Below are 13,449 nucleotides of genomic sequence, written 5' to 3'. Positions count from 1 at the left end.
ATCCTATACTATTGTTTAACTTAAGAACGAAACCCAAATGCTTCTGTGTTGGCCATAATCCTGTAATACTCAACCAACCCTAAGGTTCCAGTAAACCACTTGAGATGCTACCTGGCACAGCTTGTGCCAATAATGGAGGAGGAAGAGAACTAATTTGAATAGATAATGACAGAAGTAATCTGGTTGACTGATGGGGATAATGTTAAATAATACATTTCTAATCCCATACCTGATACAGCAGATATGTAGACTCAACTAATTCAGGCCTTAGTGGGTAAAACATCACATCAGGTGCTTGAAGCTGCCAGTTATACCGCTCTGGAAGAGCTCCAAAGCGTTTCCATATGGCATAATAAAAGGCATGAAGGCAAATGGCATCTTCTACATCACCTGTTAAAACCTAAAGCAAATAAAAAGATCTTTATACCATAAAAAGTCATACTCAAAAAGGTTATAGAAAGACTAGAAAAATTACAAATTTAAAATCAATGAATATACCTGAAGACCAGGGAAAAACGCCTGTAGTGAATCAATCCATGTGTTCATTAGTTGGCCATTAAACATATTCACATTAACATAGAGCGGAGGATCTCCCTCTCCCTCATTACAAGCTTCACGTCTGTATATTAAGAAATATTAATACAAATTTATAACTATCTATAGTAAATCCTAAATGACAAACTGTTGAGCTGAAAGAGTCCACTGGCTCCAGCACCCCTTCACAATATTTGTTTCCACTCAAATTTACCATACAAATACAATAAGAATGAGTAGACCATCAAGATATTACTATAGGCAGTGTATCAGTTAGTCACCTTGGCATATCTCCAATATTATACTGTACACCATGCAGTAATTTACTATGATTGTTTTTAAAAGTTGAGGTAAGAATCCTTATGGAGTGATTCTCAAATCTGGAGCATTCTGATCTGCAGACCCGAAATTATTTATACAGACATGGCACAGAGAGATAGACTGACTAATAAAATGAGGCAACAAAAAGTGTTAAAGATTGCAGGTGAGCTCGCAATCCATCAATCAATCCTCTGACTCTCTACATGGCAATTGTCTGTAGTTTAAAAAAATCATTTTATTACCTGGACTGAAAGAGGAAACCATGCACTCGAGACACATTTTCAGAAGCAGAAAGTGGCCTTTAGGCCAAATAAGCCCATCAATTTTTCAGATACCTCTCACACCTTTTCATAATATTCCTCAATCCCTTACTTTCTAGAGAAGCAACTGGTTCAAACTGATGTAATACTGATCACTTTAATAACATTCCCTGGTCGACAACCATGAAGGCTTTTCAATATCATAGGCACTCTTCCCAGCACCAGTATTTTCCTTTATTTTGTTGTATAATAAACTGCATCTTTTTGCTCTCATTTCAAATTACATTAAAACCTTATGCTTAGAACCCTCACCTTCCCAAAAACCTCCTCTATTAACAAAGGGGCATAGAAAATATTGGGAAAGGTTTTGCAGTAATATCCGATTCATTTGATTTCACCATCCCTGCAGTACATTGGTTAAAACATGTGGTCATAGTTGTTTTGTAAGCAGAAAGCTAGAATTTGTATTTCCAGGACCAAGAATTAAAACATCAGAGCTGCACTGGTAACCAGTCTACTTATGGCCAAGTATAGAAACATGGCTATTCTATTGTGAAAGAGGGCCTCTAGTAAATCAAAAAAAAACAAGCTCCAGTGTTATTAAAGCAAGAAGCATTGTGCTCACATATGATTTCCCTTGATCAGGTGCTATTTTGTTATTGCTTTGATGCAGTATAACTTGTGCAAATACCAAATCACAGAAGGAAATCTGTTTTCATGCAAAAATCTAAAATATTTTCAAATAAAAAGTCCATTTGGTGCGCAAATCTTGTCTTTTGGTTATGCAAAAGCAGCACAAGAATTCTTTTTTAAAAGTCTTATTGCCGAGGCAACTGTACATATAAGTCTTGATTACACCAAGTGGATTGGATATGGTATGCACTCAAAAAAGTTGAAATAATTGAATGTCTGCAGCCCGAGAAACAATTCTGCTGTTCTCACAAAGGCAGGGAACATGCTTTGCATACGTGAAACCACAACCAGTGTCTGGAAATACTTATTTAGTATTTACTCTGGATTTAGATACTGTTTTTGAAACCAAATGCAAATGAATTCATTCAGCAAGCTTCAAGTTATAGATAGTTTGCCTTGAATTGATTAGACAAACCAATGCCACTTGCTCCAGGTAGTAGCATTTTCTGTCATTAGTGTTTTTCAAAATTTGTTCGGTAAAGGTAAAGAGAAAACCCATTGTTCAAAATTGACATTGAGTTATAAGTTTACAGTGCATGTCAAACTTAGATTTGTAGTGGGGCTTCTCTCAATGTTTTAAGTTAATTTTCATAACTGTTCCTCCTTCTTTAATCTTCAGTTTACAAGTTATACGGTGTAATGCTTTAAAAATGAAGAAAAATTACAGAAATGACTGCTGGAATTACGTGAATTTTCAGTGAATTTACAATTGCATGAAAATCTATCAACAAGGTGCAAAGATGACAAAATTAAAAAACACATATCTACTAAGGTTTGCTGTAGCAAGACAATAATCATTCATGAGTTTAAAAGCTGCAGAACAAGGACATCATACCCTCTCCTCAGATGATTCTGAATGCTTTCATAAGCAGCATTAAACATCTCCAGGTCTTCACTTTCTCCAAATAGTATGTAGGATTTCAGAAGATACTCATAGAAAGAGTCCATTCCAGCTCCTAATCCACTCTGTTTTCCAACCCATTGTCCAGTCTGAATGTTTACCACATTCCCTGTGTGAAAAAGGAAAGCAAGCTAAATGTCCTGAAGTTCAAGTAAATTCTCTCGGCTTAAAAATCAGATCTTAGTGGAACTTCAATTTTAAATGCCATTTAGAGAAGGCATCACTTAGATTTGGTACAGATACAGACTCTAAACCAGATGAAGTGTATGTCTAATAAAGGTGCATAAATTCCAATCATGGCTGTAAAAACTTCTAAATGGACAATTTAAGAAGCCCATTAGAAATGAAGTGCCTCTCTACAGCTCAGAATTCAGACTTTATTTTGCAAATTTAGGGTTTGATTGAAAAATGAATCAAACGTTAGTTACATCCTGAGGAGACACCAGTGATCAAGTACACTGAACAGCAATGCACCAGTTATTTCAACTGGTTCACAAATCAAACTATACTGGAAGAGCTCAAGCTATCTGTACGAATAAGGCTTCAATGGACTTCACTGCAGTCTTCATGCTGTTAAACGAGAAAGAACAAAAAACGGTGTATTTTGTCAATTGTTTAAAAAAATGTCAGCATGCTATTCTATAAGCATGAAAAGTTAGCTTAGCTATTTTAAGGATTTTCTTTCATAAATGAAACTATCACCAAGTTCATTCATCCCCTTTCTTTAATTCAGTCTCTATATGTTAGCCAAAGATAAGGGACAACATGCTCCTAAGCTTCCAAATATGTCAACCTCGTTCAAAGAAGAGTGCGGGAGAGCAAGCCAGGAGCACCACCAGGCATATCTAAAAATGAGGTGTCAGCCTGGTGAAGCTACAACACAGGACTACTTGCATGCCAAACAGCGGAAGCAGCATGTGATAGAGCTAAGCCAACAGATCAGATCTAAGCTCTGCAGTCCTGCCACATCAAGTCGTGAATGGTGGTGACAATTAAACAACAAACAGGAGGAGGAGGCTCCACAAGTATCCCCATCCTCAATGATGGGGGAGCCCAGCACATCAGTGAAAAAGACAAGGCTGAAGCATGTGCATCCATCTTCAGCCAGAAGTGCCGAGTGGATGATCCATCTGGCCTCCTCCTGAGGGCTCCAGCATCACAGATGCCAGTCGTCAGTCAATTCGATTCACTCCATTTGATATCAAGAAACGACCGAAGGCACTGGATACTACAAAGGCTATGGGCTCTGACAACATTTGGCCGGCACAGTGGTTAGCACCGCAGCCTCACAGCTCCAGTGATCCGGGTTCAATTCTGGGTACTGCCTGTGTGGAGTTTGCAAGTTCTCCCTGTGTTTGCGTGGGTTTCCTCCGGGTGCTCCGGTTTCCTCCCACATGCCAAAGACTTGCAGGTTGATAGGTAAATTGGCCATTAGCAATTGTCCCTAGTATAGGTACGTGGTAGGGAAATATAGGGACAGGTGGGGATGTGGTAGGAATATGGGATTAGTGTAGGATTAGTATAAATGGGTGGTTGATGGTTGGCACAGACTCGGTGGGCCGAAGGGCCTGTTTCAGTGCTGTATCTCTAAACTAAACTAAACATTCCAGCTATAACACTGAAGGCCTGTGCTCCAGAACTGGCCGCACCCCTAGCCAATTTGTTCCAATACAGCTACAACATTGGCATCCACCCGACAATGTAGAAAATTGCCAGGTATGTCCTGTATACAAAAAATGGGACAAATCCAACCCGACCAATTACCGCCCTACCAGTCTATTCTCGATCAGCAACAAAGTGATAAAAGGGGTCATCGACAGTGCTATCAAGTGGCATTTACTCAGCAATTACCTGCTCATTGGCACTCACGCCAGAGCCACTCAGCTCCTGAGCTCATTACAGACTTTGTTTAAACATGGACAAAAAGCTGAACTCAAGAGGTGAGGTGAGACTGCCCTTGACATCAAGGCAGCATTTGACGGAGTATAGCATCAAGGAGCCCTAGCAAAACTGGAGTCAATGGTAATCAGGGGGAAACTCTCCCCCGGTTGGAGTCGCACCTAGCACAAAAGACGGTTGTGGTTGTTAAAGGTCAATCATCTAGTTCCTCAGGGTAGTGTCCTAGGCCCACCCAACTTCAGCTGCTTCAGTGACCTTCCCTCCATCATAAGGTCAGAAGTGGGGATGTTCACCGATGATTGCACAATGTTTAGATCCATTTGCGACACTTCAGATACCAAAGCAGCCTGTGTCCATATGCAGCAAGACTTGGACAACATCCAAGCTTGGGCTGATAAGTGGCAAGTAACTTTCATACCACACAAGTGCCAGGCAATGACCATCTCAAACAAGAGAGAATCTAACCATCTCCCATTGTTTTTCAATGGCATTACCATCACTGAATCCCCCACTATCAACGTCCTGAGGTTTACCATTGACCAGAAACTGAACTCGACCAGCCACATTAATACTGTGGTTACAAAAGCAGGTCAGAGGCTAGGAATTCTACGGCAAGTAACTCACTCCTGTCTCCCCAATGCATGTCCATCATCTACAAGGCACAAGTCAGGAGTATGAAGGTATAACTCTCCACTTGCCTGAATGCCTCCAACAACACCCAAAAAGCTCAACACCATCCAGGACAAAGCAGCCTGCTTAATTAGCATCTCACCACCATCTTCAACATTCACTCCCTTCACCAACAACACAGTGGCACCAGTGTGTACCATATACGATGCACTGCAGCAACTCACCAAGTCTCCTTTGACAGCACCTTCCAAACACATGACCTCTACCACCTAGAAGGACATGGGCAGCAGATGCACGGGAACACCACCACCTGCAAGTTCCCCTCCAAGTCACACACTATCCTGACTTGAAACAATATCGCCATTCCTTCACTGTCACTGGGTCAAAATCCTGGAACTCCCTTCCTAACAGCACGGTTGGGTGTACAGAGACCCCAGGGAATGCAGCGGTTCAAGAAGGCACCTCACCACCATGTTCTCATGGGCAATCAGGGATGGGCAATAAATGCTGGCTTAGCCAGCAATGCCTACATTCCATGAACAAATTTAAAAAAAACAAGAACAACTGATCAATTTTTGACCTTTTCCAAAGGAAAAATATCAAGCCTCCAGTAGGAGGCTATAATCCACAGAATAATAAAGTTCAGTTAAGGACATGCATCCAGATTCCATTGCTCATGCCAATGCACACCAATACACTTGATGCTTACCCCACTGTGACACCTCCAAGTATAGATGGAGAATGCATATCGATGCAAAAGACAAATAAAAATGCACACAAGGTGGCTGATTCAGTGAGTACATAAAACCAGTGGCCCAGATAATACACTGTGTTGCACCTTAACACTTGTGCTGTGGCAATACTAGTTTGGTTATAAAATGTCTCCTGACTGAAAGGAGATCCACTAAAACAGATATATTTGATCTCCCATTGCATTGTTCAGTCAGATGATATGAATGAAGCTCTTAGCGATATATGAAGATAATTATTGAGATTTCATCCATTTCTTTTTCTGGTTGGGTCAGTCTCCCCTTAGCTTCAAGAATCTGTTCTGTTGCTCATCTCATGTAGAGTTTTGTGTGCTTATCCTTTTATGGGATTCCTTCTGCCATTCTCCTTGTCTGTTTTCCCCCTCATCTCCTTTTATCAGTCTGTCTCCTTGAATGTTTAACTCACTATGTCCTATGATTCTCTGCCTTTCTCCTTTTCTGCTTATCTTGTTGTGTTATGTCTATTTGCCTGTTGTGGCTCTGAATTTATGAGGCATGAATGAGGATGTCAAGTAGGTGGAGTGCCGAGGGAAGGCTGAGACAATCTCAGTCAAGCAACTTTATTCAGATGTGGGAGGTCGGCAGGTTAACAAAACAGTGGCTAGAAGAGTGAGGCTTTGGATAAGAATACAGCAAGAGAGGGAGGCCCTTGGTCAAAACACGTGAAGGCGGCTGAGAATAGGGAGTAGGATAGCTCAATGGAAATAAACATACCAGAAGTGCAGTATGCACTTTCAATTAGACTTAAAGCAAACCCCAGGTAGAGAGAAAAGTAGTTCAGGGAGGGCTAAAGGCCCATTCCTCAAAAGGCCTCAAAAAAGTGGAAAGCAGTAGCCCTCAAATTTGCAAAGCAGCAGATCCAAAGCTGGAATAGTCACTAAGACCCAAATTAAAGACGCTGGCTTGAAATAGTTGTATTTCATGAAATGTAGAATATATGCAAGATTTTTATATCATACTGATATTATTATGCTTACTGCATTCGCCCAAATACCCGGAGCAAAATACACAGGTCAGTCGGTTACTAGTGCCACTCCGTAACCCACAAACATGCAAATAGGCTGAAGTTCCAAAGTTAAACTAAATAATTGTCATTTTTGCAATGACAAGTTCAATAAGAGAAACTGTTGACTCTTTACAGCATGCTCCTAATCTTGATTGTTATGGAGAGCAGTAAACTGAAAGTAACAAGGATAAATTGAAAACAGCAGCAGCAGAAAAACCTAATCATCTGAGACACCTGAAACTTTGTCATACTCAAAGGCGAAAAAACAAAATGGATCTTGCATTTTCTTATACTGCAATTTGTAATACCTACATTCTAAATCTCCAGCTCCTGGTGACATTACAATGGCAACTTCTCTTAGAAGCTATGGCATTAGCTGCAACAAAAACTGTTCTTTTAATTAAGAGTTCAGCCACTTTCACCATCCAAACAGTGAAATGTGACATGAAGATGTTTTAAATGAAAACAGGCCACACTACAGCCCATCTCACACCACAAGCTGTAATTTAATGTTTACAAAAGTTCCCAATGTAAAACAGCGAATCTATAGGGTTACGTGTTATACGAACATTTTAATGACCATTTTTACATAGTCATGAACACATGCTATGCCAAATGATTTTTTAAAATCCATTGGTTGGCAACCTGAATTAAAAAGAGACAAAGAACTGATAAAAGATGATTGCTAACTGCTAAAATGGCCACCGTAATTTGCATCTAAATAGCTGACATTGAAATGTATCGAGGGGGAGACGTAGATCTGGTAAATCTCCAACCAGAACAATGGCCAGAATTACCTGAATTGCCTTCATTAACAAGATATTAAAGGCAATCTTAGAACATTAACACTAGTGGAGATGGACAACTCAAAAGGTAATGGCTGAAACAATGCGATCCGAGAGAGACTGGAATTCTAGACCTGATCTAATAAAGTTGCAAAAGAGAGAATACACTGGACTATCATGTGAGACTCACCATCTGTGTGAAACCAGCTGCTCCTTCTCTCTACAGACAGACAAGCACCAGAGATTGACCAGTGAAGGACCTAAGTGGGTTCTCTTTCTCTCGGCGACCTTGCAAGTTCAAACCCTGCCTGCTGGCTGCAAACATCCAAGCCTATCATTGCTGCAGTCAGAGACCTTGGGAAGAAAATCATCTACATCACTGTCTCCAAGAAAACTCTGAACCAGTTGGCCTCATCTACCAGCCAGAAACTTCAGGCCCACCGAGTTTAGCCAGAAGACAACTGAATTACCAGACTCCACAGACTGTATACCAGTTTTGTTTTTATTGTCCCGGATTCTAATCCGACCAATCTATTCTTCTCCACTCTGTAACCTATTTGTGCATGTGAGATTCACGTGTGCGTGCGAGAGAAAGTTGGAGCATTGGAAAATAGCAAATATAACCCCTCTAGTCAAGAAGGCCCGGGGTGGGGGGGAAAGAGTTGGTTGGAGGCAGAAAACAGGTAACTGTAGATCAGTTAGCTTGACATCAGTCATGGGGAAGGTGTTAGAATCGATCATTAAGGAAGCTATAGCAGGAACTCAAGGTAATCGGGAATGGGCAGCATGGCTTTGTAAAAGTGAGTTCGTGTTTAACCAATTTATTGGAGTTCTTTGAAGGAGGAACATGTGCCGTGGATAAAAGGGAGCCTGTTGACGTACTGTACTTGGATTTCCAGAAGGCACTTGACAAGGTACCACATAAAAGGTTATTGCAGAAAGTAGGAGCTCATGGTGTAGTGGGTAACATTAGCATGGATAGAAGATTGGTTGGTTGGCAGAAAACAAGAGTAGGTATAAATGGGTCCTTTTCTGATTGGCAAGATATAATGAGTGGAGTCCTGCAGGGGTCTGTGCTGGGGCTTCAACTTTTTACAATTTATATCAATGACTTAGATGAAGGGAGTGATGGCATGGTAGCTAAATTTGCAGATGACACAAAGATAAGTAGGAAAGTATGTTGTGAAGAGGACATAAGCAGCTTGCAGACCGAAGCAGATGGATTGAGTGGGCAAAACTCTGGCAGATGCAGTATAATGTGGGAAAATGTGAAGTTGTTCACTTTGGCAGGAAGAATAATAAAGCAGAATATGACTTAAATGGAGAACGACTACAGGACTCCGAGGTGCAGAGGGATCTAGGTGTCCTAGTGCATAAGTCACAAAAAGTTAGAATGCAGGTACCGCAAGTAATAAAGAAGGTTAATGGAATGTTATCCTTTATTACAAGAGGAATTGAAAATAAAAGCAAGGACGTTATGCTTCAGTTACACAGGATATCTCGAATGCCGTGTGCAGTTTTGGTCACCTTATTTAAGGAAGGATGTGAATGCGCTGGAGGTTTACTGGATTGATACCTGGAATGAGCGGACTGTCTTATGAGGAAAGGTAGGACAGACTGGCCTTGTAGTCACTGGAGTTTAGAAGAGTGAGGGGAGACTTGACTGAAGTATATAAGATCCTGAACGGTCTTGACGAGGTGGATGTGGAAAGGATGTTTCCTCTTGTGGGGGAGTCCAGAACTAGGGGGCACTGTTTTAAAATTAGGGGTTTCCCTTTTAGGACAGAGATGAGGAGGAATTTTTTCTGAGGGCAAGAACTCTCTGCCTCAGAAGATGGTGGAGGCGGGGTCATTTAATACTTTCAAGGCGGGGGTAGATAGATTCTTGTTAGGCAAGGGAATCAAAGATTATCGGGGTTAGATGGGAGTGTGGAATTTGAGACACAAACAGGTCAGCCATAATCTTATTGAATGGCGGAGAAAGCTAGAGGGGCCGAATGGCCTACTTCTGCTCCTAATTCCTATATTCATATGTTTGCAGTTTATGTTACTTAGATCGAGTTTTGCGTTTATGTGCAATAAACTAACCACTTTCTTGTTTAAACTCAAGAAAAACTCAAGGTGGGCGGCGCAGTGGTTAGCACCGCAACCTCACAGCTCCAGTGACCCGGGTTCAATTCTGGGTACTGCCTGTCCGGAGTTTGCAAGTTCTCCCTTCGACCGCGTGGGTTTCCGCCGGGTGCTCCAGTTTCCTCCCACAGCCAAAGACTTGCAGGTTGATAAGTAAATTGCCCATAGTGTAGGTAGGTGGTGGGGATGTGGTAGGAAATATGGGATTAATGTAGGATTAGTATAAATGGGTGGTTGTTGGTCGGCACAGACTCGGTGGGCCGAAGGGCCTGTTTCAGTGCTGTATCTCTAAAAAAAGCTATCCGATTGGTTCTTTTATGATCATTGCACCTAAAGGGTCAAAAACTCACTGAACTGATAAGCATATCCACAGAGCCTTTCGACCCTTCCTCACCTGATCGTAACATCAAGAATTTTTAGGATTAAAATGCAGCGTTTGTAAAGTTTCACGAATAATTCAGAAGCCCAAATAATGCATTCAGTACCTAGCAGTCCCGTTTCATCACTTCTCAGTTTCCATAGGGCTCTCACAGCTTGGCGAGCTACCCACTCAAATGTAGAATCCCCAATGAGGCGGCTCAGGATTCCAAACTCCACAAGTAGAGAGCCAGCTCCAGCAGTGCAGGTTTCATTAAGACAAGTAGAAGGCATCCCTTTCTTTAGATTCACCTGCAAGTTTTTGTTTTAAATAAAAGGTACAGTACTTTACTTCATTACTTTCTGCTATGCCACACTGAGAAATAAATTCAACATCAGCAGGGAATTAAACTGCCACAGTACAATACAAAATATTATGGCTTGTTTCAGTTTGAATGATCTTCTCTCTGAAGTCAGAGTTCCATGTTCTACGTGAACAAGCGATTGCAGTTCATTCATCTCTGACAATCGCTCAACATCTTCTGCCCTTAGCTCATCTATTCTCACATCAATGTAAAGCATAAGTACTTGCTCTTGCCCTTCTCAGCTGTAATTACTACTGTGGATGTGGCTACTGCGTACTGCTCATTTGTTCTAATTGAACACCTTTCAATATAGCAGGAATAATGTTCATTCTGCATGCACTAATAGGACAAGCAAGATAATAACGCAAACAAAAAGTAATTTCAAAAAGCGTGAAGCCACAACCAACTTCTTTCAGTTCAGCTTGAACAATTTTCAAATCCTACAGTTCAATATTTAACTTATTTAATACGTAGTTCATATATACAGTCCTACCTGCTTATGTTGACATTTCAGGGACCATTCAATTGCTGACATAAGCAATTTTTTTTTTGAACTGATGTGCAACTAAGCTGTCTGCTACTACAGTGCAATTTACCTGCATTTGTGAAGGATACATTAACAAGAAACCTGTATGAAAGCAAAAGGCCCCAGCAACAGGAGCCTATGAAACTGTCAAGCCTCTGGGACACAGAGATAGAACAGGAGCTGGGACAATGTGCTCAGTCTTGCCAGCCCAGATCGGGTGCTCAGCACTGTGTCTGCTAGAATCACAGGAGTCAATGATGTTTGCCAGTCCATATTGGGCGTTGAAGTAGCTTTTAAGCCCCTAAAGGCTTTGCAGATTTAAACAGGCCAGAGTTAATGTTGACGAGAACAAATAGTAAGCTTTTTGATTTTTAAAAATTCGTTCTTGGGTTGTGAGTGCCGCTGGTAAGGCCAGCATTTATTACCCATCCCTAATTACCATTGAGCAGGTAGTGTGAGACAACTACAACTGAGTGGCTGTTAGAACATTTCAAAGGGCAGTTAAGAGTCAACCACATTGCTATGGGTCTGGAGTAACTTGTAGGCCAGACTGGGTAAGGATGGCAGATTTCACCCTCTAAAGGATATTAGTGAACCAGATGGGTTTTTACGACAATCCTGTAGGTTCATGAACATCATTAACGAGCCTAGCACTTTATTCCAGATTTATTAATTGAATATAAATTTCCCCAGCTGCTGTGGTGAGATTTGAACACATGCCTCTAGCACATTAGTCTGGGCCTCTAGATTACTAGTCCTGTAACCACTACGCTACCTTCCCCATTGAAACATAAAGGGACTGTGCCTTGACATTTATTTTGTCACCATAAGTAGGATGTTGACCAAACTGAGGTCAAGATAAGTGGATAGGACTGTAGTAGTATTCAGAAGTTAATGTTCACTGATTTTTTGTGAAAAAAAATTAACTGCATACTATCATACTATCACACAAAAGCTGCTTTTACATTGGCCTGAGAGATGCAGTTAGACCACTGGCTTCTGCTTGCCTTGTTTCATACCCACCTAACTATCAGCAACTCTGAAATTACTGGAATTGCGAAGAACAGCTGCCTGGAGACCTGGGTTCAAGTCATGCCAATAGCCAGTTTTAGTAAACCTGGCTAGTTCATATTGGGACTGTCATGGGTGTAGGAGACAAGCTTTGTGAGTAGCAGCTTACATTTATAGAATGCCTTTAAGCATCCCACTAAAGTCAATGTAGAAACAGCTATAACACTGCCTTGCCTTGAAGCCTTGAGGTAGTTCTATGAGCTAGTATTCTAAAATCTTACAAGCATTCTGCACGGGTCTGTCTTCATTTCTGTTCTTTCTCAACCATACACTATTCCCACACTACATCCAAAAGTCAAGCAACCTACTCCTGAACTTACACCAATACCACACCAACAGATGAAATTCCCCAATTTTAGCTCCTCTGCTCGGCCATTCCAAAAAGTGGTACACTAAAATGTAACCTTTTCATTTGTAGGAGGGAAAGAAGCGAAGAAAAAGGATGCACAAATCCACAGGAAAACCTGTTTTGTGTTTAAATATACAATAGTTAAAAGAAATTCTCTAAATCAAATACTAAATAAGATTATGAGCTACTTTAAGTTGTAATAGTTTTCTCTTACCATAATGTTTGACACTCTTATAGTTGCTTGCAGATATATAAAAAAAACAGGCACCACCTTACAACTCAAACACCATGTGCCACATACCCTAGGATGAGGAATGCCAGTTTTGGTGTTCTCAAATGCTGGCAGCAATCTCACAGCCAAGTCACGAGCCAAGTGAAGCAACTCATCATCATAACCATCTGGGGTCATGTTTCCAAATGGCTGAGCAGGGTCCATTATAATCATATGAGCAGATAGCAAGCTTCCCAAAATCCTACAGTAAAACAAAATAAACTGTTGAAGCACAACTAGAAATATGTTATAAGAAAAAGTAGTAGATAGTTGCTTACCCTGTTGCAGTTTTAATTCAAAAAATCAATTAAGGTTAAACACAGAGATTTGGGAATATTTATCACCAAGGAGAGGGATATTTGATGAGGGAAATCCCCACGCACCCCTTTCAATTTGTTTCTCTTCCCTGAGCATAAACTCCTTGCTGCCGAACACAATCCAGTACATAAACTACGTGAGCATTCTTCATGCAGGAGCTTAGATGGTGAACACTAGCAGGTCACTGAACCAGGCAATAGCTTAATCCTAGTGCATAAATAAGAGTCATAACCGTACAGAAGGCTGCCATTCGGCCCATCAAG

At 41.0% G+C, this 13,449-nt stretch overlaps 1 protein-coding gene across 5 annotated transcripts in view; it reads right to left on the bottom strand.

Annotated features, from left to right (window-relative positions):
• The window catches only part of edem1 (ER degradation enhancer, mannosidase alpha-like 1), a 75,971-nt gene that overhangs the window by 24,883 nt on the left and 37,639 nt on the right, over positions 1 to 13,449 (bottom strand). For all 5 annotated transcript variants that reach the window (XM_068051466.1, XM_068051468.1, XM_068051470.1 and 2 more), the window contains exons 4-8: positions 12,899 to 13,070; positions 10,415 to 10,598; positions 2,644 to 2,818; positions 499 to 619; positions 230 to 400 (exon numbers count right to left, since the gene is read on the bottom strand). In XM_068051466.1, coding sequence (XP_067907567.1) covers positions 230 to 400; positions 499 to 619; positions 2,644 to 2,818; positions 10,415 to 10,598; positions 12,899 to 13,070 — 823 coding nt within the window. The remainder of the gene's footprint in view (positions 1 to 229; positions 401 to 498; positions 620 to 2,643; positions 2,819 to 10,414; positions 10,599 to 12,898; positions 13,071 to 13,449) is intronic.

Source organism: Heterodontus francisci, chromosome 19 (genome assembly GCF_036365525.1).
Source record: "Heterodontus francisci isolate sHetFra1 chromosome 19, sHetFra1.hap1, whole genome shotgun sequence".
NCBI classification, from domain to species: domain Eukaryota; kingdom Metazoa; phylum Chordata; class Chondrichthyes; order Heterodontiformes; family Heterodontidae; genus Heterodontus; species Heterodontus francisci.
This window is presented reverse-complemented; position numbering and strand designations above follow the sequence as displayed.